The 25847-nt window shown below is 53.6% G+C and overlaps 7 protein-coding genes across 7 annotated transcripts; 1 reads left to right on the plus strand and 6 right to left on the minus strand.

Annotated features, from left to right (window-relative positions):
• Nucleotides 1-4460: 4460 nt before the first annotated feature.
• Nucleotides 4461-5611, plus strand: SPSK_04382 (fyve domain containing protein; the record flags this gene model as incomplete). Its single annotated transcript, XM_016731190.1, has 2 exons — nucleotides 4461-5087; nucleotides 5186-5611. 2 exons carry the CDS (start codon nucleotides 4461-4463, stop codon nucleotides 5609-5611), a joined length of 1053 nt encoding a protein of 350 aa, XP_016585852.1.
• Nucleotides 5612-6643: 1032 nt separating this feature from the next.
• Nucleotides 6644-9437, minus strand: SPSK_03966 (uncharacterized protein; the record flags this gene model as incomplete). Its single annotated transcript, XM_016730781.1, has 2 exons — nucleotides 6644-8554; nucleotides 8613-9437. The coding sequence occupies 2 exons, from the start codon at nucleotides 9435-9437 to the stop codon at nucleotides 6644-6646; spliced, it is 2736 nt and encodes a 911-aa protein (XP_016585853.1).
• Nucleotides 9438-11478: 2041 nt separating this feature from the next.
• Nucleotides 11479-13995, minus strand: SPSK_04005 (universal stress protein family domain containing protein; the record flags this gene model as incomplete). The annotated part of the gene is made up of 3 exons (XM_016730819.1): nucleotides 11479-11650; nucleotides 11737-12679; nucleotides 12750-13995. The coding sequence occupies 3 exons, from the start codon at nucleotides 13993-13995 to the stop codon at nucleotides 11479-11481; spliced, it is 2361 nt and encodes a 786-aa protein (XP_016585854.1).
• A 3160-nt stretch (nucleotides 13996-17155) lies between these two features.
• On the minus strand, nucleotides 17156-18428 carry SPSK_04327 (uncharacterized protein; the record flags this gene model as incomplete). The annotated part of the gene is made up of 3 exons (XM_016731135.1): nucleotides 17156-18072; nucleotides 18251-18283; nucleotides 18386-18428. The coding sequence occupies 3 exons, from the start codon at nucleotides 18426-18428 to the stop codon at nucleotides 17156-17158; spliced, it is 993 nt and encodes a 330-aa protein (XP_016585855.1).
• Nucleotides 18429-20353: 1925 nt separating this feature from the next.
• SPSK_04709 (uncharacterized protein) lies at nucleotides 20354-20659 on the minus strand (the record flags this gene model as incomplete). Its single annotated transcript, XM_016731507.1, has 1 exon — nucleotides 20354-20659. The coding sequence occupies one exon, from the start codon at nucleotides 20657-20659 to the stop codon at nucleotides 20354-20356; it is 306 nt and encodes a 101-aa protein (XP_016585856.1).
• An 807-nt stretch (nucleotides 20660-21466) lies between these two features.
• SPSK_04690 (uncharacterized protein) lies at nucleotides 21467-21805 on the minus strand (the record flags this gene model as incomplete). Its single annotated transcript, XM_016731489.1, has 2 exons — nucleotides 21467-21519; nucleotides 21592-21805. The coding sequence occupies 2 exons, from the start codon at nucleotides 21803-21805 to the stop codon at nucleotides 21467-21469; spliced, it is 267 nt and encodes an 88-aa protein (XP_016585857.1).
• Nucleotides 21806-21816: 11 nt separating this feature from the next.
• SPSK_04726 (uncharacterized protein) lies at nucleotides 21817-22089 on the minus strand (the record flags this gene model as incomplete). Its single annotated transcript, XM_016731523.1, has 1 exon — nucleotides 21817-22089. One exon carries the CDS (start codon nucleotides 22087-22089, stop codon nucleotides 21817-21819), a length of 273 nt encoding a protein of 90 aa, XP_016585858.1.
• Nucleotides 22090-25847: the final 3758 nt, after the last annotated feature.

Genomic DNA, 25847 nt, shown 5'->3' on the forward strand with positions numbered 1-25847 from the left:
TACACGAATTGCCATGTCGTACTCTGCACAGATGCCACTTTGGACGCCACAACGGTCAGACAGCAACACTTTCCGTCTCTCTGTGCCTTGCCGTCAATCTTTGCCTGTTGCAGTAGCTGCGGAGGGACTTGGAACTTCTCCGTCAAAAGACAATCTTTTATTTCGCCGTGCTATTTGTCTCATCGTGTCGTTTCGAGGTTGCTTTTGGCTGGTCTTGTTTCGTTCACTGAAAATCTCCAACTCAAACTTGAAATAAACATGCTTTTCAGAACGTTTTGTCTTTCTGGTCTTGGCCTCGTCTTAGGCCCATAAAAATAATGGGTCCTTCCATTAACGGCAGGGGTGGTGTGGGCCAAACTTTGCCAGGTTGAGAAGTACGTCGTAAAAAACGGCATCAGGGTTGTACTTTCAAAGAACCAATCACAGGCCAGTGATAAGAGCTGCTTTGACAGACCAATCACAAACCGTGCCTGCTTCATCTTGACAAAAACGCTAGCGAGAGACTTTTTGACTTTGGACAGGAGGAAAGAGCGACCCGTCCGAACAACGATGGTCTTCTGTTCCACCACAATAAAAGGGCGTCGCGTGCGACACAAATTGGAATGCACCAGAAAAAATAAAATGTACAGAATAGCAAATCCTACGACGTCTGGGGTGTATTTTGATCGCGTGGCGGTGGCGGCGGTGCTGTCAATCGGAAACGCGCTGCGTAATTGTCACGTCGTTGGTGAGAGAACCAAAGGAAGGAGCAGGCTGTCTGACGCAGATTCGCCTCTCATGCCACGAGTGCTTTCGCCGTTCTGAGTAAGTCGACCCGACAGAATTAGTGTAAGGTGGTTGGTCGTGGGGGACTGGGGGAGGACACAGAAAGCAGGACAAAAAGAGGGACCTTTGGCACGTGAGAGGTGGATACCTTAATGAGGTACTTACTCCGTACTGCAGCGAACAAAAGCATAGGCACAAACTGCAGCACTGACACTTTAGATACTTTGTTTTTAAGCGCCTCTGCTAAGGTAGTGCTGTACCATATGAGTACCCTGTGGGGCCGACCAATACGACGGAGGGACTTTTAGGCAAGCGTGACTCGCCAAGCGCACCAGTAAATAAGGACCCAGATATTCGCTCGGGCAGTCGGCTGCTGACGGCCCAATGAGCGGCGAGGCAAAGAAAAGTAGGAAAGAGCGATTCGACAAAGCGACAGAGCGAAAGAGTTTGAGAATGGGCGAGAAATAGGAAGACCGTCAATTTGCATCCCGTAATTATACCAAAACCTCTGTGACATACCGGTGAGCGGCCTTTTTTGGTGCGTTTACCGAACTGCTCCGTACGTCGCAAGATATGTTAATATATGGTGTACGGAGGATGACGGCAAGCACAGCGACAGCGCCTTCATTGGACTTGATCGGGCGGCGTTGATCGACAGGATACGCTGACGTTGAATCCCCGCTGGCAAACGCCGTTATCGAAAATGGCAGCCCAATCTAATCTGCCACTATCTCCATCTTAATTTAACAGGCCACCACAAGTACTCTGTATTGCTTCCGTCGTGCGAACCTGGCCTATCTATGTCGTGTTGTTATTTTGCAGCCGTAACTGCTGTCACTTGCAAAGGACGAATGCAGGCGACGCCTGAGTAAGGCAAGTTACGTCGCAAGGTCACGACACATTAGATGCTTCGTTTGAGGTAAATGGTAAATGGTTGCACTTACACCGTCTCTTTCCTTTGTCGGTTTGAAGATGTGCCAATGCGGTGCAACGCACCTTCCTCGCAATGGCCTTTTCGTAGCTCCGCTGTTCCACTTGTCTTCTCACTGCAGGTCGAGACCTCGTGATGGGAGGGGGGTGCTTGCATGCCGAACACGCTGGCGACTGCGTTGCCTACGATGCGCCGACCGTCCTGAAGAACGGAGAAAATGGCACAAAAAAGAGACAGGTCAGGTCACTTGGACACTTGTGGCGTTGCAGGCCCGACAGTCGGGGCAATGGCACCCTGTGTGCTGCTCCTTCCTCACCCCCCTCCTTCCCTCTTCAACGACGTAGCAACAGCAAAGGCGGTGAGAGAGGGGAAGGAGCAAACGTGCGTCAGGTTGCAACCTCCAAGAGGCAAACTGAGGATATGTACGACATAATTATCCATCGTCCACTTTCGGACGCGAAGCATCAAGTCTTGGGGCTCAGTAACGAAACAAGCTGTTGCTCGTATTCTATCGTCTCTTACCTTCTTATCCTCCGAAACTCACAAAGACAAAGGCAAGAAGCATCGTCGCTAGAATCGCACGGTCTCACGATAGGACCAAAGTAAAGCAAAGATAAAGATAAAATTTAAAAAGAGGACTGGAGAGTCGATTTCGAATGCGCGCCGGCGTGCGCTTCTAACGGCTCATGACAGCCTCGAGCAACGTTGTGCCAGTCAGCGCCCTTTCGGGATTTGCGCGCAAGGAGTCGAGATTTGGGCTCGCCACATAGCCTCGCCGGCACTCGTTTTTCCGGCCCAGTTATTGTCTCCCTTTGCCAAAAGACGACGTCGAAACGGTGCTTGCCGTTCTCAATATCCTACCGCTCGTGCACATCCACCTGCTTTGTACTTTTGTACTCCGCACATCATATTCCGTTGTCCCTGTCTTTCGATTGTTCGCTGCCACCTCTTTTCCCCCATCTTTACTCTCCCTCTGGCGCCACTCAGTCATCATGGTGTCAATCGTTTCTGATCCTGGTAGTCAATCAAGTCGATATCTTGACGTATTGACGTTTTGACAACCTGACGTTCTGACGTACCCCGTATTCGTCTGCCATTTTGAGTCTATGCATCTGCTGCAGACATCGCCCCCCTTTCCCACCGCTCTTTGCTTTTGGGGAGTTGGATCCGCAACAATCCCACCCAGTGGCGCTCTTCCATGTAGAGATGCCCATGCTCCAAGAGAGCAGGAACAGACATTGACGAGGCCAGTTCTGTGGATCGCAGTGTAAGTCCACTGTGGAGCTCAGTCTGCAGTCTGCAGCCTGCAATCCCCGCGGATCCCTGCACACCACAACCGCCGTGTGCGCCTGCGACGTCTTCACCGGTTCTGGGCAGGCCTGGGCATGGGGGGCAATGTGGCTGTTGTGCGTGTCTGTGTCTGTGTTGTCCAATTGTCGAAACGCTGTTCGCGATTCAAACAGTGTCATCCCCGACCTTTTTGCTGACTATGAAGCAGTTGCCAAAACTGACGATACGGCTTTATTTGCAATCTAGAATGCCACTCGCACCTGCTTATCCGTTTGATTTCCCCTTTGCTTAGTCCCGTCCTCTCCCATGCTTTCCCCTGTCGTCGTTGCAAATGCACAGGTCACACTCCGTGCTTCTCGACAAGTGCGATCTCCAGGAGTCGTCGAAATCTACTTATCAACCCCAGTCGCCGACGTCGTCGCCCTAGCGCATGTTGGTTGTTGGTTCGCCTCCCCAACCTCTTGCACTCTGGCCCCCTGTGTGCCTTTTCTGATCCCTCGTAGCCCACTGTAAGATATCTTAACTTACGACCTCTGGCCTCTCGCAACAATCGGGCTACTGGTCGCACTTTTCTTTCTTAGCCTCTTAGCCTCGATCGTTCGCAGACAGAAGGCGCCCCACTGCAACTGAACGCCGCGCCTAGGCTCTAAAAGCCCGCGGGTGTCCAATTGCCGCTCTTGCAGTTCGTTTGACCGAGCCCACCAGAAAAGGAATGAAGCGTGTGCAGCCCATACTATGGCCTGAGGCCTGTCACTCTTTCCCGTTTGCCCCCCTCGCCTCGTCCGTCGCTCGTCTCGCCTCTGGCTGTTGCTTTTCTCGTTATCAAGACGTCGCTAGTGCCGACCACCACTACCTACCACGCTACTGCTTGGTGGTCGCTCTTTCCTTGTCCGTCGGAAGTGCTTTATTTGGTGCCCTCCCCATATGTAAAAGTATCGTGCCCCCCCATATGGCCTCGCTTTCCACACCTTCCCTCCCCTTCCCCTTCCGTTCTCTCTGTTTCCTCTCTCTTTTCTGTTGTATTTTCATCCTTTCTTTATTTATGTTCACGATTTTAGACTTTACCCTTTACATTCTTCACGATACCTTTAGCATCTGTCCTCGAGAGAGAACAGAAAAGCAACAGAATAAGCAACTGGGCTTGTATCTGTTTTCTTCCTACTCGCGCAAACTTCCAATCTGCGCTTATCTTCTGTGTCTCTCACCCCAACAACTACTACGTATCTTCACCGGCGACGAACCCGAGAGAGGTGGTTTACTCTTTCGTCGTCTTGTCTTGTTGAGAATCCTCGCTCCTCTTCACCTTCCCGACTCTGCGGAATCCTCTGTCACGCCTGTTTCTGCACGATCTGCAACACTTCGTCGGCGTCACTTCACCTAGAGCGCATGCAATCTCCCACCTCTTCCAGTGAACCTTACGTCTTTACAGCTCTTCTTTCTCTCCTCGTAGAATCGTCCGAGTAGGCACATGACCATGGCCGCCGACTTCATAATGCCGCGCATTCCTACGGCGTCGCGCGACGCCTTCTACACGCAGCCTCACCAACGCCATGCGCAAGAGCAGATCCCGGCCTTCAACCAGCAGCACTACGCCTACGCCGCCGTCGCTGCCGCAAATACCGCCGCTACCGCGTCCAACCTTGCATCTCAGTACAATCCCCAGATCTCGCCCTTGAGCACGTCGAATAGCAGCTCGCCCACCTCGCCTAAGCCCGCCAGCAACAACAACAGCAATGGCAACTACCACACCCGCCAGGTCCGCCCCCTTTACATCCCGGCCGTCCTGCGGCGAAACGAGCATCCGTCGCGCGAGGGCCAGGCCAAGGCTGGCGACGCACCCGACCACAGCAGCGGCGACAGCAGTGCCGTGGGCGACGGCTCCGAGGACGACGATGAGCAGGACGACCACAGCCAGACCAGCCGCCGCAGCGGGGGCATGCGCTCCAGCGGCAGCTTCATCAGCCTCCCGGGCCTCGGTGCCTTTGGAATCGGTTTGCTGAGCCGCCGCTCCACCAACGACAGCGGCAAGTGTGTCGACACCAAGTGGAACCTCGACCAGTTTCCGGACGTCAATGGCTTTCCCTCGCGGAGCCACTGGAAGGTGTGTAATTTATGACTCTCCATGAACATGGCTGTTTATGAGGGCAGTGCCTCGTTTTACAGCGCCTCGTTTACGGTGGCAGTTATTAACTTGGTTAGCCGGACCCTGAGTCGACCATGTGCGACGAGCCGACGTGCAAGAAGTCGTTCAGCTACTTCACCCGCCGCCACCACTGCCGCCGCTGCGGCAACATCTTTTGCGACTTCCACTCCGCCTTTGAGATCCCGCTAGACGAGCAGGCCAACTACAACCCCAAGGGCTCGTCCAACCGCGCCTGTGCCTACTGCTTTCGCGAGTTCAAGGCCTGGCGCACACGCACCAACAGCAGCGACCTCTCAAGCGCCTCGCCTGGCACCACCACGCCGGCTACCGCCAACACCAGCGCCTACAAGAAAGCCGCCACGGCGCCTACGAGCCCGGTCGTGGCTCTTCGTCAGCCTGGTGCGCCTGGGACCCCGACGGTGGCGAAGGTTCCTGACGTCGCCCAGAGTGTCCCCGGTGACTGGAACTGGAGCACCTTCTAGAGGACTGTGACGACACACGCGAACGACTCTTTTTTCATACGCGAACCATTTTTCGATGCGACCCACATGTTTCTTTTTATCGACATAGATTTTGGTCCCCTTTTATGTTGCAGAAAGACAAGGCTGCCAGGAATGTATTGTACTTCCTTTCTGCCTTGTCTTTTGCATGCACTTCTTTTTATTTCGTTTTGCGAGCCTTCTTGTTCGACATTGTCGACTTTTGCATCATGGCGTCATATGGGCTTTTACCTTTCTTGTTTCTTTGTTTTTATATACCCAACCTCACCTACCTACTTCACGACGCGACACTACCGATCGACACACCCCACCGATCTCCCTCCTTCTCATACGACTCTTTTTACAGTCGAATTAATCGAAGCATTGCATTGCTTGGGCATTGCTTGTTTACTTTTCGCATTGCGAGCAGGTATTAGTTTGTTTCTTGCCTTCAGTTCAACTTGGGATATTTTGCTTTTTGTTTCTGGCGCACCTCAGAAGGTTGACCGTTGACCTTGCTTTTACTATATTTTGTTCTTTTGCGCAATAGACACAACAGTGAGAACTTGAGGTATTGGTTTGAGCCTCTCGTTCCTATTTTTAGATGGACAATCGGTCTGCTTTTTCGTGACCGCCTCGGTAGCAATTGCACAATAGACTTTTGGGACTTTGGAAGAGCCCCTTTTGATTTTCTAAATTTCCCTGCCCGTAATATTACAACAATCATTTTGCTTGTGCCCGTGACTGTATATAACCTACAAAGTTTGACGCAGGCTCGACACGATGAAATTAGACAAGATGACTCGATTAGGATGTAGATGCCGAAATATGATGTAAAATTTACTTTAAAAGACATACGAATTAAAACAATGCCAATGTGTGGGCGCCGTAAAGAATGCGGTGATCGTACGTCCCCCAAGAAACAAAAAGAAGACAATCCGTTTGAGACCAGTAACACACAGCGACCAAATGCATCACAATTTTCGCAACCTTACTTCTGTCCACTGTTCATTGGAGCCCCGACCGCCTCCCCGATTAGCTCACATTGTCCTCGCTGCTTCCACTCCAGCCAATGCGCTCCCGCACGGATCCCGCGCCGTACAGCGCCTCCAGCAGCCGGCCCTTTTGGCGAGCACGGACCTCGGAGAGGTACGTGCCGACGTCTTCGAGTCCGCGGATCTGCTCGTCCAGGGTCAGCGTGCTGCTGTTGACCGACCGCACGAGCGGGCTGACGAGTTTGCGCCGCAGACTCTCGAGGCTCGTCTTCAGCGCCAACAGGCGGTGGTTGTGCTCGACGAGCACGCCCTTGTTGCGCACCGTCTTCTCGCGCACGTCGCGCAGCAGCTCGCGGTTCTGCTCGTACTTGGCCGTGGCGGCGGCGCTGGGGCCGAGGATGCGCGTCCAGAGGCCCGCCAATAGATCCGCGTGGCGCTCGTCTTGGACACTGGCCTCGCGTGCGACGGTGCGCACAAGGTTGAGAAACTGGCGGTCGATGTTTTCAAACAGCGCAAAGAGGGCCAGGCTGTGCTGCAGTTCTGTTGCGACGGCCTCCTCGAGCACCAAAAGGAACTCGTGGAACGTGCGGTGCAGCGTGGCACGTGTGCGCTGCGGGCCGGACATGCCAAACAGCGTCGTGGCCACGGCGCCCACAGCCGTGGGCGATCCCGTTGCGACGTTTTCAAACAGGCCCGCGCAGGCGAGCAAGTTGTACACGTTGTCGTAAGCAGCGGCCAAGGGCTTCATGAGAAAAAGACTGGGCGACGTCGACGTCGGCGGTTCCTGTAGACGACCGAGCTCCCGTCGTGCCCAGTCCATAACAATCAAAATGCCGTCAATGTCGCCATCGATGTTTGAGAAGAAGCGGGTCAGTTCCATCGCCAGTGCCCGGAGGGTGTCGCTGAGCTCGTCGAGCTCTTGGACGATAATAGGTGCTGACGTGAGGTTGCTCAAGCGGACGCTTTCGCCTAAATCCCACACGGCCACACCGGTGGCTTCCAAATCGTGCACTTGAGCCACGCCATTTTCTGAATAGTAGATGAGCGGCTCAAAAGATCGTGCAACGCCTGCCACCTTGACGAGGTCTGGTACAGCGCGAAAGCCAGCCGCGTATGACAATGCGCGCAAGGCCGCAATTGACAGGATGCCAACCACGACTGACAGGAGAATGCGCGCCCAAGAGCGAGTCGCAAAATAGATTCTGCCGCGTACATAACCTAACGCAGTATGGAGAAGCTTGGTGTGGTGTTTCACCTCCGAGCGGACTGCAAATCGAATATAGTTGTCGGACGTCTCATGCTGGCCGTTTAGGAGCTCTAAACCAGCCCTCTCCTCCTGTATGGATTCCATAGCCTTGAGCCGCATGCCATCCATCCGACTGAGCGGGCTTGGGTAGACGAGCTCCGGTTCGGGGCTTCGTTCCTTGTCAGGGCTCATGCTGCCAGGCAGTCGTGTGCGCATAGCGCGCTCCAGCACGGTATCGTCCGCATAGCCGCCACCATGGTCGTCAAAGATGTCATCGTCGTCGGGCCCAAGCATGTCGTCTACCATGGCGTCCTCCTCACTATCAAACCCAGGACTTGATGCTCGCGACGAGGCAAATGTACGACCCAGCCTGGACTCTTTCCGCCTTTGAAAATGCTGTTGAAGGTGTGATGCGAAGGCATGTGGCGATGTAGATGGGTGTGGTAATGAGTTCTGTTGCTGTTGCTGTTTCTGATGCTGGTAGTGTAGCTGGTCGTCCGTCTCTCTCATTGGCGTCGCCAGAGTGGGTGAGCCGAGGATATTGTCACTTTTGCGCCAGAAGCCTGAGCTACGGTCGCCGTTTTCGAGGCGGCGCCACGCCGGAGGGCTGTACCCACCACCGCCAGATGCTGAATCCTCCACGCTGTCGTTTCCCTCGCTGTCGGTTTCGAGGAAGCCGGTGTGGGTCGACGGTTGTCCGAACACCTGTGGGAGTTGTGGGTTCACTTTCTGCTGGACGTGTTGCGGGTGTAGGGAATGCGACTGGTGTTCGCGGTGGGGAGAGATGGACGGTGTCAGGAGTCGGTTGTTGGCCGGGTCGAATCCGGGATGTGATGAGTCCCAGGATACCAGAGGAGAGCCAATTCGTGGCATGGTCGTTCGTGTCAATGCCGATAGGCTGTCGGCCTCGCTCCTCCCTATCGCTGCTGTCCGGCGATTGACTATGAGGGTCATATACGCCCACGTTTTTGCGGCGACTACTATGAACCACCAGCTTGGCCGATTCCGCTGTCGTTTCCGAGATGGTGTTCCTGCTGGTATATGTGCTTTTTGGGGGTGTCAAGTACTTGTTGCGACTTCCCGGACTGGTATTTTCCTTCTCCCGTTCCTTAGCCCGTTGTCTCTCTCTCGAATCTTTTGCGGCTGGCCTTTCGCGGTCACTCCGGCTGCTCTTTTTCTTACGGAAAAATCCGGAGAAGCGCTCTTTCTCACGATCGTCGCACTCCTCGACGTACCCCCCCAGTAGAGGTCGGAATGGCGGAGGCGGCAATGGTGGTAGTTGACGATGCTGCCAATCGACAACGACAGATTCTCTATTACGCCACTGTCGAGGATCGACGTAATCGTTGTAGCCGTCGCCGAGGTCGTTGGCAATGCGTTGGCGTCTGTGTTGGACGGTGTCTATATCGTCGTTTCCTTTACGACGCCGGTCGAAGCGGAAGAGATGGGGTAAGGGTAAGGACGGCAGCCGTGGCAAATATAGCGACAGAAAGACGAGGGCCAAGGTCAACGCGGCCAAGAACGTGCTGGGGGCAATATTGATGCTCAGCAGAGACACGTTGTTGTGGACAGCAAAGAGTGGCTGCATGAAGGGGGCAGGGGACGAGGTAAAAGGGAGAGAAAACATAAAAGTAACAAGAAATAAACGAGACAGTGGGAGAAGCAAAGATGAGAGTAGGAATGACAAAATAGGGACGGGAGACCGGCTGGACCAAAGAAACCTGGGTTCAGAAAGCGGTTGACGACGGGGAGAGAAAAGAAGAGCAAAGACAAAGATCGTCGTAGAGAATAGCGGGCAACGGGAGCGACTGTCAAAAAGGGACAGGTGGAAAAGAATAAACAAGGACGAGCACCAACTGGACGAGCACCAACTGGACGGCGTGCGCAAAGGGAGCAGAAAAGTTACTCGCGCGGCGGAGGGCGATTGAAGTGAAGAGCTGGTATAGATGTTGAGGTCACTGTTCTGTATGGAGGAGGCTTTGATCGATAGGTTTGCTGGGGCTTGCTGGATAGTCGAGGCTTTTCTTGTCAACCAGTGTCTTGTGTGATGTCTTGTCGTCCCATCGACTTGTCGTTTTCTGGTCTGGCGCAACACTGTTTTGTTTTGTTGTCCTCGACGGTGTGGGAAATCGAGAGGCTGGGAACGGCGCTGGTGAGACAATAGGGCTCCTCTTTTTAATCGCTGTGGGTGTGCGCCCAAGCTTCTCATGCAGCAACCGACAGGGCCAGGCCGCGGGTGGGCCACACGTCTTCTGCAGGCCGCACAAGTGGCGACCGGTCGTCCAATCAACAAGAAAGCACTTTGGACGAGCGAGGAGGATCTCGACGATGAGGTAGAAAATGGTGGAACTGTTCTCGTTCGACCGTGCGATATGAAGACGAGATGGCCGCCTCTTCGGGTGCTTCTATTCCTCGAGTCGACGCATCGGGCGGTATCAATGACCACGATCAGTGGAGAGATAAGATCTGGGCTGTAGATATTTGAGGTGAAGTTCCCCTTTATGTGGCTCCCGTGATGTGATGCAGCGGCAGGTCACAAATGCGGTTGGCCAGGTCCTGCCTGCCATGCCGGACTGGATTTGCCCCTCGACATGGCTACACATTCCAGAGAAGCAGGTACGAACCCCGCATCCTACACTTGCCTGAACCGCCCTTTCCCAACCACGCTCCATCGCTCCTGCCGCGTTTTGCGGATATTCTTACACGGCGACTCGTGCTACTACGGACAACAATCATCCCTTCTCTTTTTGAAACCGCCGTGTTAAAGTGCCTGCATGAACAGTCCTCGACTCCCAGATATGGCAGTCGCTGCCTAGTTAGGCCCCACACAACAACCGCTGTCAGTGGTGGTATTAGTCAAAAGAGGAAACATCAAAAACACTAAACGACGTAAACAAAGCGGGCGGGAAACAACACTAAAATACCCCAAATGCCACTAAACGTTCACTGCAAGGCCCCTGTCAGCCTACCAAAAACCACTTAACGCGTCTCGCTTCAGTTACGTGACGCGTTTTCAGCGCCTCTCGCAAAACAAACACAAAAAGGGCTCTCGGACGCTGGCTGTCTGATTGGCTCCAGTCGCGGTTTTCGTGACGCACGCCAACCCATTCATATGCGATGTCTCCTGACTTTTGTTTACGGAGACGATATCGCCACCATTCTGTCCTCGTCGACGTGCCAATAACATGCAAAGTTGTCTTTCACTTTGTCGGGTGAGGTAACCCGAGACACGAAAACATAAATACATCCGCGTTGTTGAATAGTATGATCTGCTGTGAACAGACCAGTGGAAAAGGGAAGAAATAATGGCGATGTTGCCACGAGGCCGTTTAAACGTGGATTTCATTATCGCTAACTGAGCATGACTATTTTTTTGGTCCAGTACTGCCTGGCCTCGGGATATAATAGCAATAGTGACGAAAACAGAGGAGCAACAAAGTGTGCAATGAGCCGAAGAAGTTAAATCTGACGAGAGATTCAGGAAAGACATTGGAAGTGAGGAGGGAAAAAAGATGAGCTCGACAATCGCTGACCATGAAAAAGAAAAACACAAAACTTCTCAACAGAGAAAACAATGATTGAGAGCCGAAAAACAAGCCGCCGATAAAGCGAACCGGGCAACAAAACAACTAGTCGATCTTTGCATTGGCCAGGCTCCTGGCTGTTGGGTTGCTGAGGTTGTTGACTTGGTTAAAAGCCGTCCGCTTGTACTTGCTCTGCTTCCGGAGCCGCTTGCGGGCGACCATCACCGGCACAGAGCTCTTCGTCACCAAATAGTTGGAAAAGGAGCCGAGAATCACACTGGAGTTGTTGTTAGTCATCAATACAAAAAAAGTCAAGAACGAGGCAGGAAAGAGGAAAAGAGGAAGAAAGAAGCGTAAGCTTACCCCTTCAAAGCACTGCGACCACGGCTGCCTAGAATGACCAGCGTCGGGTCCACCAAGTCAATCACCTCGGTGAGCAGGTGCCGCGGCGTCTTGCAGTGGAGCACCTCGACAATCACGCGCACCTGCAGCCTTGTCTTCCGAAGAAGTCTGGCGATTCTATCGGTAATATCTTGAACGGCGCGATGACGTTCCTCCTCGGCGCGAGATCGCTGCGGTGCCGGCGAGGCAGACGCTCCTGTGCCGAGCGCACTGCTGTCAGTGTTTCGCAGGATGAGCGACGGCCGAGCCGACGCGGGTGGGGCCGCCACACTAAGGGCCGCCGAGGACGCCGTTGCCGTCGCAAGTGCTGAGAGAGAGTGCGTCTCGGGGAGCCGTCCCGTCGCAGTCGTGGCGGAGACCGCCTGTGCCTGCTCCCGCGTCGTCTTCGGTTCGTCTTGAGAGTCGGTTCCACCGGGAATCCCCGTCTCCTCGTCCACGCAATATATGGCCACCAGGGTGTCACCGTCGCGGAGAACGGTACCGATGGCCCACTCCAGAGCATGTGTCGACTCATCGCTGAGGTCTGTCGCCACGACATATTTGCGGACGCGGCGGTGTTCATCGTCGCCGGCTTCCTTTTGGACCTTGGCAAAATCCCCGCGGTAGATGATCCGGATGGACCGCTGGGTTGCTGGCGTCGACATAATGGGCGTCATCGACAGCGTCAACTTCTGCGCGCTTTTTATATCGGTGTATTCAGCTTCGTTGTCAGAGTCCCACCGCGTGCGGGATTCGGAGCGCGACGCATCAAAGCTGTTGGCTGGGTGGACACCAGACTTGGTCTTGACTTTGTCACCCGAAGAGTTGGTGACAACAATTTCCGGTTCCAGAAGAGACCTATACGGTTGTGTACTTGCCACGTGAATACCTGAGAGGAGAGGGGTTAGCAAGGTGTGACTGACCACTTGTAAACTAAGTGTTAATGGGATGGGGAGGAGGGGGTAATCCCGAAATAATTTTGTATAGTGACTTACGTTCTTCCTCGGCCGCAGCCAGTAGACTCAAGCTTTGGCGGCCCGATTTGCGAGAATCGACGGGCGACTCGGACGGTGGCGGGCTCTTTTCGTCGGTAAAGCTTCTAGCTGTCTTACGGCCACGCTCACCTTCCTCGTCCGACGAAGAGCTGTGATTGTCCTCGCTGCTGTCCTCGAGTAGCTCCTCTCCATCGGGGCTCATGTAATCCTTTGCCAAGCGACCACTGCCGTTCGTACTCGAACCTCGCATGGGCAGCTCGCTGAGACTGCCACCACCGGCGCGCCGAATGTTGAAATCGGAAAGCCGCCGGTAGGCATTTTGCATGTCGTAGCCTTGGCTGTCGGCGAGAAATGCAGCGCCGGCGGGGCTGAGAGCACGCGTATTGATGCCTGTGTGCGGAGACTTGGTACGCACGCCAAGACGGTTGTGTGGTGATTGGGACTTGTGGCTGGGCCCCTTGCTACGAGCACCGCCCGCAGCGCTGCGTCCATGAAGTGGGAGCGAATGGCCAGGCAGTTTGAGGTTGCTCACGTCGGTGCCGCGCATGACTTCTGCCATACTGGTTCCACGTTTGGAGCCGGGACCAGCCGCATGCGAGCTCGACATCCCCGAGCGTTTGGTTAAAATGGGGCTCTCACGGTTGGTGATGATGTCGGCGAACTGGTAGTTGGCCGTGGGGTCAGGGCGGTCTGACCTTCCCTGGTGCGCCCGGGGTCCAAAGCCGACAGGCTGGCCTGCGGCGTCGGACATGCTTCTCGGGTGGTGTACACCACCGCCGCCGCTGCCACTGCTGTTGTGACGGTGGTGGCTCGCGGGCAGCTGGTTTGGCTCCGTGGGTGAGCTTTGGGCGCTAAAGACGGGTTGGATAGTGGGCATTGGCGGGCTGTCGACATCCAGCATGCTGCGGATGGGCACGGGTGGAGGTCGGACGGGGTCGATGTCCAGCATGCTCCGTATCTGTTGCACTGCCGGGCGTGGGGAGCTCTGGCGAGACGCATTGGACGCTCCTGCAGCCGACGCATTGGACGTCTCGGGAGGGGCCTCGAGGTCGTCGTAATCGAGAATGCTCTGCATGGGAGAGCGCATGGGCGAGCGGGGATTATTCGAGTATGGCGATGTGGACCTACCAGCGCTCGCAATGCTCGACGACCGGCGACTGCGATCGGAACGGGATCCGAGCAGCGCCAAGACCTCAAGGCGCTCCTCGTCCATGACTGCCTCCATCGACATAGGTTTGTGCGCCATGGTAGCAACTGGTGCGTAGGTGACTCGGCTGTGTATAGGCGAATAACCAATAAGTCGATGTTCAAAGTCAGAATCGCGATTGTAACTGCCGAGTCGACGAGTGTTGCAGCGACGAGTGGTGGAGAGTTCGATTCGGGTCGCAACGTGGATTCCGAGGACGAAGGCGACAAGTCTCGTCTCGAGAGATGGAGATGTTATGACGCAGCTAGCAGAAAACTACAACTGGCAAACACAAATGCTCTGTTTTACAGATAAAACGTCGAGATGCTCGTGGTGAGGGGGAAGCGAAGAAAGCTGAAGCGCTGAGCAGCACGTGGCGGGGCGAGACACAAGCCAGGCCAGCCACGAGCAAAACTGGTACTGTGAGGGTAAGGCAGGGGAGGAGAAGGCCACGTCTTGGCAGCTTGGCAGCTTGGCAGGAATGCTTGACAATGACCAGCAAAGCGACTCGGAGCGGCTGCACAAGGGCGTGTCAACCGGACAATACAGGGCGGCCCGTAGGGCAGACGATGAAGAGAAGCACAGATGGGTGCTCAAGACGTTGCGCGTGTCGAGATATGTCGTGTGCGCGCTTCGAAGTGCGCGAATGGTGCGATGAGACGGTGGGGATACAAAGCATAAAATGGCGGCTGAGATGCAAGTTAGATATGGAATCGTTCGGCGGCGTGCGAGCGACGAGATCTATCGCGGGATGATGGTCGGAGGCAGTAGAGAGAAGACGGCCTGGAGCATCAGCATCGTGTATCGAAGAGGGTCACGAGGTATGTTGTTGCTGTTGTTGTCAGTCGAGTCGTCGTCGCCAGTCGATCGCGTGCGCACGGCTCGTGATGGTTGGCAGGCGTATGTTGCAATTTACAAGCCTTGCAGAAAGCGCGCAGGTCTCTGAGACCGTGGCAAGGTTGTACAGGCTTGAGACAGACGCAGAGGCCGACAAATAGGGTACGGGGTTGTGAGGTAGACAAAAACTAGATGATTCTCGAGCCACATCGACTATGTCCTCGGATTGGTTTTGTTTCTTTGGGCCGTGGGCGTGTGGGGTGGCTAGGAAAAAATGGTACGTTGGAAGCTACCGAGTGTCCACAGGTTGATGACAGCAGCAGTGTTGTGTGCGAGAGAGGATGCGAGCAAAAGAGAATGCGAATAAAGATGGCGAAGAGAAAGGGAGAGAAAAGGACTGGGAGCCGCGATGTGGCCCGCACTTGGGCAGAGAGCAGTAGGGCAGCAGAGCCTGATTTGGAGCTCGAAAGGGCAGGAGCCGTACCTCCCCACTTTAGATAAAACAAGCGTGGCTCCTTCCGTCGCCGTCAGGTCCAGCAAGCTTGCGAAGATCGTTTCCAAAGGTCGCGGGGCAGTCGCAGCTTCCTTTCCAAGGCAATCAAGGAGACAGAATGAAGAAGCACTGCGAGGAAAGTGCGTGGAGAGAAAAGGAAAGAGGGTGAGAGACATGCGAGAAAAGAGGGAAAGAAGCAACGAGAGAATGGAACGGTGAGGGGGCCAAGCTTCCTGATAGCGACGATAACCCTGTAGAGAGCGCAATAGTGGGCGCGCCAAGCACCGATCTCGTTCTGGGCCTTTGCCCTGTGCTGCATGGGGCGTAAAGTGCCGCCCTAGCAGTCGTTCTCCGCAAAAGTTGGCCTCTACAGCCCTCTGGAGGCAGAAATGTAATTACGGAGTATGTGCAAGTAAGATACGTACACGACATAGTAATTGCGCTGTATTACGGAGTAGGAAACGATTGAATGGTGCGCGCGTGCCTTTCCCATCCAGGCCTTTTAGCGGGCGACGTAGTGGTTGCGCCTATCCAATTTAGAGTGCTGAGCCATGCCGTTCCTGTGCGTCCGCCAGAAGTCCCAAGTGCCAGTGTTCAGCGGGGTGTGTTGGGCGGTGGGGCCTGCTCTTGCTCGCTGAGTCCGTGTCTGTCCAGTACGAAATAGTCCAAGTCTAGTAGGGCGAGACCGCACCCCCACTAAAATGCCAAAATGGGGCCATACGGAAGCACAGTCATATCCCCCGCCCACTAAAAGTTGCCCAACGACTGCTATCGATAGACCGGTCACATTGTCCACTCATTACCTCGTGACCGTTTGGTGGGTTGAGGCAGATTATTGGTTTCTTCTCTTTTTTTCCCCCCTTTTTTCGGGGGGGGGGGGGGGTTCTCACTTTGCACATGTCAGCGTGCTTCTGCCACCTTGACTGATGCCGCCGTGACCGATGTCGTATTACATCTGCATCGATATGATTCTCAGTCCAGACGTGCCTCTGGTCTTCCAATCGCATGCCAGACGCGGTAATTACTCCGTACCCTGTTGGCGGTGGCTGCCGAGCGTGCATATGTATGCTGCAGCGATATGCGCCACCAACACAAAGTTGACAATCGATCGTCGAATCGCACGATGGGCAAATCCGGACTGAAAACGGTTCATTTTCCTAATTTCATAAAATAATCGTCAATGGCTTCATCAAACCCACGAGCTATCAGCCTTGGTTAGCAATTGAGTGGCCTGTGTGTGGTGTGCCGCCGCCACGACCTTCCCTAGGCGCAGCGTGATCTGTCTTTCGATGGCGTTTGTTTTGGGAAGATGTTGCTACTTTCGTGATTGGTTTCAAACTTATCTGTTCTACATATCCACGTGGAACAGCCCTTCTCCCTGGGACTCACAAATGCCTTGGTTTTGGATACCCGGTTTATTGTCTCGTCTCGTCAGCGTTACACAAACCGCTTGCAATTGCATAGTCCTCCGCAATCTCGGCTGCGTCAGTAGGCACATGGCGAAAACGATACATCTGGTTGGCGTTTGGTCTTGGAATCTCCTCGTGCGAAAGATCTCGGCTCCGACCAGGGCCACATTCTGCCTGCAGAACAGGACTTCTACGTTGTACAAGACGGCATAGTTGGACGCCAATTGGGACGAGCATATGCACAATGGTAAGGTTATGGCAGATCTGTTTTGTTCTTTGTCTAATGGGCCGGTACGTAGTACTGGTATAGTTACAGGATAGATGCATCGGAATATGCACCAGCATTTGCTTCAAAATTGTGACACCACCGCCATCCACCCTTTCTCGGTGTGCGGCTGCATATGCGACAGAAAACGAAAAACGCTCGCTTCGCCCGCTCAGCTTCTCGGCCAGCAAACAAAACACGTTGCCAGTTGTTGGCTTATAACTTGCTCTCCGGCTGCAGTAGAGACAGCTTCTCCCGCAGCGACTCCTCGGCCTCCTTGGCAATCCGCTTTACTAGCACATCGCACGTCGGGATGTCGTGGATCAGGCCAATGACCTGGCCGGCCGTCCAGACACCGTAGTTGGGGTCGCCGTTGATAAACACCTGGCGGCCACGCGCGCCGCTCACAAACGGCGCAATCTCGGAGAACTCGCCCGACTTGCTCTCGTGCTCGACCTTGAGCGCCTCCTCCGTCACCTTGTTGCGGTACAGCCGCGTGGTGTTGCGCCAACGGCGCAGCACCAGGGCGGTGTCGGTCTCCTGCGCCCGGACAATCTCCTGCTTGATGTTGTTGTGGATCGGCGACTCGACGGTGCACATGAAGCGCGTGCCCATGTTGATGCCGCAGGCGCCGAGGCACAGCGCGGCCGCCAGGCCCTGGCCGTCGGCAAAGCCGCCCGAGGCCAAAAAGGGGATCTTGAGCGTCTGCCGCGCACGGCTCAGCAGGATAAAGTTGGTGATGTCGGACTCGCCGACGTGGCCGGCGCACTCGAAGCCGTCGATGGACAAGAAATCGACGCCCAGCTTGACGGCGCTGAGGGCGTGGCGGATGGTCGTGCACTTGTGCAGGATGATGATGCCGGCCTTCTTGAGCATCGCGATGACGGGGCCGGGGCTGTTGCCGGCGGTCTCGACAACCTTAATGCCCTCGTCAATGACCGTCTGGGCATACGCGGCGTAGTTGGGCGGGACAAGCGACGGCAGCAGGGTGATGTTGACGCCAAAAGGCTTGTTGGTCATGGTGCGGCACCGGCGGATCTCGTCGCGGAGCTCCTCGGGCGTCTTGAAGATGAGAGCCGTGATAATACCGAGACCGCCGGCGTTGGACACGGCGGACGCCAGCTCGGCGTAGCCTGGAGAATGTTAGCTGTTTGTATCCGGGCATGAGTGTCGGCGCCGTGACGTCGGCGCGTCGTCGCGTTGTCGCGCCGTTCGTTGCGACGTCATTTTGCGATTTTGCCGCAGTCACATGCAAAATGCATGGCTGCTCGCAGCGAATTGGAGAAGGAGAATGTTCAGATGTTCACGTACCGACATGCATCATACCGCCCTGGACGACGGGGACTGTATCGCAAAGAAGAGTATCGAGTCAGCATTAATTGTTTGATGGTGTCTTTGTCCTGGATTTTCTGACAAATGGAGGGACGCCGTCCAAGTGAAGCATACCGGTAATCCCGAGCCGTCTGGTGAGCTCAGTGTTGAACGGCATTGTGGCGGTACGCTGGAGTGTGGAGGAGTGGTCGGTTGGGCGGGATGGGTAGAAGAAGAAAACGGGAATAAAAGTACGTCAAAGAAGAAAACACGAAAGACGAGAAGGCGATGCGTCGTGAGAGATAAAAGAAGGCGCGGAAAGAGTGTATGGCAAACTGGCCGTTCCTGCCTCGTCGTTCCTGCCACAAAAGAGCGAAATGGGGCTGCTAATGACTCGCCTGACTCTTAGCGGACCGCGGACAATATGTCACGTTGTGGAGGAGGGGCCGTTCGGCTGATGGGGAACATACCGAGGTCCAGATGCCTGAAGCTGCGGAGAGACACGCAAACAGGAGGGCTTAGCAGGCGAGCGAAGTACCCACTTTTTCTCCAACCGTCGGCATGGGACTTTAGGTGCCCGTGACGACAGAGGCGCTGTTGTTGGAGGCTCTTGCCACTGTTAACAGTTAGCGGACTAGTGCAAAGTTGCAGAAGGTGCTAACCACTTCCTGCCAAGAAAGAAACGGAACAAAGAAAATATAAAAGAAAGACGATATAGAAATTAGAGAAATATACTGCGGCGAAGATGGATACGAGAGATTATACTGGTCTTTATAGGTTTGAGTCAAAGACAGATGTACTCCATTTTTGCACGAGGGAAGGGTATGTCCTGTAGAATAAGCAAGTCCCTCCAACTTGCAGAGATTTGATTGCTCGTCCGCATCTTTCGTGAGTTTAAAAGAAGACATTTGTCTTTGTTGTATATAGCTTTGAGTGGGATGAACTTCAGCTGCCTTCTGTGCAGAGACAAACTCTCTGTACCAACACGTTTCCGTTAAGTGCCTGTAGGACGCTCAGCCTCGAACGTTTCACAGTGTTTCTCTTCCCCTTCGGCCCTCAGCCTTGTAGTGTCTGTTATTTTAATATAATTGTTTGTTGTAAGTGGTAGCTTCGGCGTATTTAATAGAGGCGAAGGGTATTGCTCTTTGGTGGAAGCCCGCAGAACTTGGCGATCCTTGCCTTCGGAAGACGTTTGAAAGCCAGGCGACAACGTCATCCACTAAACGCACATCGAAACAACACCATATCTTCGTTGTGACGTGACGAGTGGCGACTTCAGCGAGCACCTTCTTGCTCATCCATATTTTATCCCAAGTCTTCATGGCGGCCCTTCCTTAGAAGTACAATTCAGCCACGGTGCGGGGAGTCGACTAGGCGTGGTCCTCGGCTGCGACGACAACGTCGACTTGTTACTTCCAAGTCTGCCCGGCATCAATCGATTCCACCTTGCCTTCATGTTTGATGACCAGAACTGACTTTTAGTAAGGGAGGGATCTGGGTTCCGCATATGGGATACGGGCTGCCTATGGCGGGATAACGCACAACGCAAGTCGAAATTCGACTGGCTTCTACAAGGTCCTAGCATTCTCAACAACAAACCGCCCGTTTTCATATTACAAAATGTTGTTCCCCTCCGCGATACCACGTCCTCGGACCACGTCGATTGGGTATCAAAGTTTCGCAACGGCACAGCTGATTCCAAGAATCTCTCCGAATCACTTGTTCTACAAAGCTGCCAAAGCACTGCACTCCCTTCTCAGGTACCTACGCCATTGAACTCCTTGCGCACCATTCTCTATAAGAAAATACCTGGCACGGAGGCTTGGGTGTGGTCACATACGCTTGGAATGTGACAACTGGCGAGGAATACGCAATAACGGAACTAAGAAGGGGTATATTGCAACAGGTCAAGTCGATATGGACATTTGGAAGAAGGAGGCCCGGATTATGGGGAGCATCTCTTATGTAAGTACTACAGTAGTGCTGCTCGCAAGTTCCTCACAGGAGCATCATAAAAGTGGCTTCAATGTCGTGCTGATATCCTAAACACACTAGGACCACATTGTGGAATTCCTCGGCCCTTCTTACTTGCCTCATCTTCAGCTAAGGCTTAAGTATGTTCCCGGAGGTGACCTCGAGAAGTACACTGATCTGTCCACGTTCGAAAACACCCAAGTCCTTTGCCAACTGCTCTCCGCCCTTCGATGTCTCCATGCGCTCGAACCACCGGTCGCACACCGCGATATAAAGCCGGCCAATATCCCGCTGAACAGCTCTCTCGTTATACGACCGCAAGGAACCTTGTTGGGCGGCGAGCCAGGGAGTCCTGAGCCCGCCCGCCACGATGCAAATGTTGTGGAAGACGTAGAGCCCCAGGCCGGCAACGTCTATGTCTAGGTTCACAACCATCTCGGCCGCGCCGTCCAAGATGAGAATAAAAGGTCACGCTGACATCACCAGTTAGAGAAGCAACGCCTCGGTCAGCCCGCAAAAGGACACGCCCTGGAAGTGGGACCTCTCTGCTGGAAGTCCACTAGTCGCTCTCAGAGTCGGCTTCAGGAGGCGAGGCCACGCAAGGCACATTTTCAAAGATGCTGCGACCAGTAAACGGAGAAAAACGGCCTCGGTTGTCTATGGGTTAGGAAGGCAGAATTTAGCGGATAAGAGAAATCCTGTGCTTTGTATATCGTGGATATAATATGTCGAACGCCATACTGTAAGGCCCGTTTAGGAAACTCTATCAATCACTGACCCATGAGATAGCGAGTGAACTGCCCGAAAAGTCCAATGTTTACGGGCCGGACCGAACTCTAGTGGTCTTTTAGGCCTTAGTTGGCCAATCAGGTGCTGTCTTTGCCTTTAACCGCCACTGCTAACAGACGAGCTATTTGAAGTGGGGCGAGGATGATGTCGCCAGGCCAAATCAATAGATGGCTCCATGTTTTGGCCTCGTGTTGCTCTGTTGCCAACATCAGTCTTGCGCCCTCTTGCGCGAACTTGCCCTCGTTCATTCATTCACCTCCGCGACCTCTGCCATATTGTCCCTCGTCCGATCTGCATCCCACGCGACATCGCATATTCCGACTCAAAATGTCATTCGACGAGTCTCGCTGTGTGTCTTCGCGGCCGCATATCTTCTGGACGTCGAAATGAGCGAGCTAGTCGAGTACATTAAGAGCAGCGGCTCCGGTAATGGGGTGTTTAACATCTCAAACATTACTGGCTTGGAGAAGCTCTCCGAGACGCAAAGCGACGAGCTGCTGCGTGGGCTAAGGTAAGAAGCGTTTGTACTCTACCTCTTACTGCTACGCAGTATTACTACTATACTAGTTCGTACTCACTTTCCCATTTCATAGACTCCACTAATGCATAATTGTTGGCAGGGATGCTGGCGATGCTGCGACCGCCACATCGCAACCGGTAAACGTGGGCGCGCCATTTTCCCGTCTGAACATACCATGTGCTCCACAAACTGGGCGGCCGGGCGGTCTGCTCGATCGAGGGGCTGTTGCAAATTCTGGATGACTCGGGCTCTGCAGCGAGCATCACTGCCATGCTGCCCTGGTTTACTGATTCAGACTCCGTAAACCGAATCGGACAGGTAGAAACGAGGTTCTCGAGGCAATGTGAACGCTGGTGTGACTTTCAAAAGTGGCAATGCAGCCAGCGCGGGGACCCCAATGGCGATGGAGGATTCCCTGTCTTCCTCGAGGCACAACGGGAAATGTGCGAGCGGATGGACGCACACCGGGAGGTAGCCCATCCCATGTTCGAAGTGGATACAAGACGGTTATGGCAGCTGAAGCCAGACCTTCGGCAATGCGGTGAAGACCAAACATTCTCCACATACACCGCGGCTCTCAAGAGACGCCTCGCGTCCCACAACTTCAGCCGGTCCTTGCAACTACGAAAGGACCCTCGCCAGCAAACGGAGTGGACGACCTGGCTTTGAGTATCTCAACTTTGAACAGTGGTGGGTTGAGAAATCCACCAGAGCCCTAGAGGCGAAGAAACCGCGATACAGTAAAGCCTGGAAGAAGCTGCTCGTGGCCGTACAGGATTTACCGAAGGGAGTGATGGGCTATGACCAAAGGCAGAGATTGGCTTTGAAGTCACGATCGACCCAAATGAAGTAGAATACCAGCAAGAGTTGTTCCACGACGGTGAACGTATCCTATGGGCTCCAAGAAAAAGTACGAACGATACCTTTGGCATTTTCATCTGAGAGACAATACTATATAGGCGTACAGAGGCGATTGTCCGTCGCTAACGGCGACGAGTGCAGTGGGCTATCAATGAAGCGCGTTTGATGGAGGCTGAAATGTCCAAGAAAAAGACGACGAAGCAGGACGTCGGAGTCGGGCACAAAAGACGGCGTGGTGACGTTGAAAACCAAGACCAGGACGAGGACCAGGATCAAGAACAAGGTCAGGTCATAGCCGAGCGGCAGTCTAGACGGATAAGGACGGGTGACAACAAAGATCATGCCGCCTTGGAGGCGACCACAGCAGGGCCTCGTCGAAGTATGCGCCTGCGCTCTTAACCTACTCTGTCCATCCAGTTTCTTAATTTGAGAGCATTTGGGAAAGGGTTGTTAGCCAGAACTGGCTGTGATGATGTACCTTATTGAGTGGGCTATTGCAATGGGACCGAAACATGAGACCAAAGAGGCAAACTCAGCGTTTCCCAGCTTTGCCCCAGATACCGACTTGATTGGTGTTTAGCAAAATGAGCTACTGTTTAACTTCTGAGGCCATAACATGTGCCGCTTGGGACCACGGCCGGCCGTAGACGGCATCGCCGGTCATTTTGATGGGATGATGTTGCTCCAAGCTGTTCGTTTGCATGTAGCCTCAAAGTCTCGTCCGTAGACGTAGATCCTTCAACGCCGTCGTACTCTGCAGAACGTCTTGGTATCTGTTTCCTTTGTAAACTCTGTTGTGAGAGGTTGCTCAGCATGCGTTTTGCCTGTCATTTTTCGATGCACAAAACACAAACGTTCATCTCACTCGGGCTATCCCTTCTAGCTACTGCTCGTAATTCTTTCGTTGCGTTCCCACTTATAGTCTCTCACATGCTGTGCAATAAAGGTCGGGCGATTTGTTCGACTTCGTGGCACGGCCTTGCGGCCTCTGATCGCTCGCTGTTGTGTCCATCCATTGTCTTTTCATGCTTTCCCTAGACCTCCCAGACCGTTTCGTCTCCGGAATGTGCGACTGACTCGATTTAGCGAAGCGGAACAGTATACCGCGGGTAAATGGTGGTGCAACAAAGCAAGCTGGTTGGACTGCCCACGTCGTCTGAGGTTCCTTTCCTGTCTTTTTCTCCGCGGCCCATCCATCTCGCATTGTCTGAGTTCGGGCAGTCTCTCGGCAGCCAGGCGAGCCAAGCTTCATTCCTTCGTCCAGTGAAAGTGCCGATGTGGAGGCCAGCTGACATTTATTTCTTGTTCCTTTTTGTGTAAAGTATCTGGCTTCTCGAACGTTTCTGTGCGGCCCTGATATGGCCCTTGTCCATGTTCCTGTCCTTGCTAGTATGAGCTGGCGCTGCCGTTGTCATACTGTTACCACTCACCTCTCATGGCCGTGCATGCGTATGTGCGATGCGGCTTTTGGTCAAGAAGAAAGACGTGCTGTGCATGTTCGAGATAGCATCAATTGGCCGTAGGTATCACTGTCGTGCAACTTGGTCGAAGAGGGGGAAGGCACGACAGGTCGCCTGCACACATTTTTGTGCATCTGGATAGAAAAGATGGTCGCACCTGCCAAGTCCAGAGATCTGTCACCTGCCTCTACTTATGTCCATAACTCTCTGGTCGTGCCTTCCTCCTCTTGTCAGGTCGCACTTGCCTCTTCTCGTCTTCTTCCCAATCTGGCATTGCCGCATTTGTTCGCCCATACATTGCATTTCTGCTGTGTCCCAAATTTTTGTGCTTCCCAACATTTTCAACCTGTCTTCATCTCTTGTCTTCACCTGCGATCAGAACAAACCCTCCCTGCAACTTGCTTTGACCTCACCGCACCACCCATCGTTGTCCATGCCACCCTTGCCCTCAGAAGAACATGGCCACGAATATGCTGCCTTTCGCTCTCGTGATGTAGCGATACGCCATTTCCCTTCTTTTTAGCCGTCCTTCCTTTCTTCTCCTTGTCTTCCTTTGTCGTCCGTTGTCTTTTTTCTATGCAATCGCCTCTCTCTCACCCTTGTGTTGCCTTCAACTGGCATTGATGCACGCAAGGAATCGTGCCTCCAACACGATTTCGAGACACAACGGCATCTCGTCATGGCCAGGTGTGTTTTGTCCCGCAATTCGAAGGAGTGTGCACATAACTCCAGTAGCTATTTACTGAGGTAATCACCTTTTTAGGAATAATGTTGAGGCATCCTTTTGACTAGACAAATAAGAGAAGACCCAAATTCGACTTGTTGGCCCACTCGAGACCGCCCTTCGGCACGAACTCCGCCAGCTGGACCATTCTTTCTCTCGGCTAGCTGTTGGTCGTCGTTGGACATCATTCCGCCAAGCCCAATGCATAAAATACCTCCATGCTTGGTGCGCCCTTTGTTCTTCGGCTAGTGGAATCTTCTTTTGGGTTTCAACGACCTGCAGGTCATACAATGGAGCGGCCATTGTCTTTACCGGTGCCTGCCTAGCCACAGCGAAACTGTTCCTTTTGTCACGGCCGTTCGCCAGCGAAACGTACAGCGTACGCAAGTCGTGGCCAATGAACTGTTGTGGTTTTTGGTAGCCCTAAAAACGGGCGTGCAGGAGTGCCTTGCTGGCAGGGCTGACCTAAAACAATGGCCTGCCTTGCCTCATGTCATCTAGAGGCATACGGGGCGGCTGTCCCAGGCCGACATGTAGATTGTGCAGGCTCCGGCGTTTTATATCATTTTATTTTGACCTGATCGCGGCCTTACGAACGGGCCGTTTTAGCACCAGGGCGCAAACCAGAATGTGGTGAGTTGTTGCATCTGTCGAATCTGCTCCTGAACGCCAACATGAGTAAGCTTTCCGTCTGTATGAAAAGGATACGCACCTAAACACCAAGTCAGGTACCGCAACTGCAGCCGTCAAACAATTGTCTCTATAGTCCACGTTGGACAGCGTCATATCCAGAGCATTATCCGCTACACAGCAACAACTACTCGGCCCAATGACGGGCTGCGCGGGCTAAGCGGCGGCTCCCGATCTTGGCTAGTCGTCTGCTACGCACATCACAAGGTTCATACTCCTCTCTGGATAACATCTCCGCCTTCTCTTTTGAAATCTAGTTCATATCCTCCCGATGTTTCAGACCTGTTACTTCGTCTTGACAATTCCGCATCTTTTTTTTTTTTGGCTTTCCATTTCCATTCAATCTCTTCGCCTATCCGGTAATAAGGTCGTGAAACAAATTTCCGTCAGACTCACAAAGCATCAAAAGAATCGGTAATAGACAAGCTGGCCCAGCTGGCTCACCAGTTATGCAAGGCATCGCCACAATCCTCTACGCCAGACCACTGTTGTCAATCTTATGCAACGTCCACGTCACTAACGAAAAAAAAAAAAAAAAAAAAAAAAAAAAAACAACGACAATAGACAATAACAATAATA

This window comes from Sporothrix schenckii, assembly GCF_000961545.1.
Source record: "Sporothrix schenckii 1099-18 chromosome Unknown Cont47, whole genome shotgun sequence".
Taxonomy (NCBI): domain Eukaryota; kingdom Fungi; phylum Ascomycota; class Sordariomycetes; order Ophiostomatales; family Ophiostomataceae; genus Sporothrix; species Sporothrix schenckii.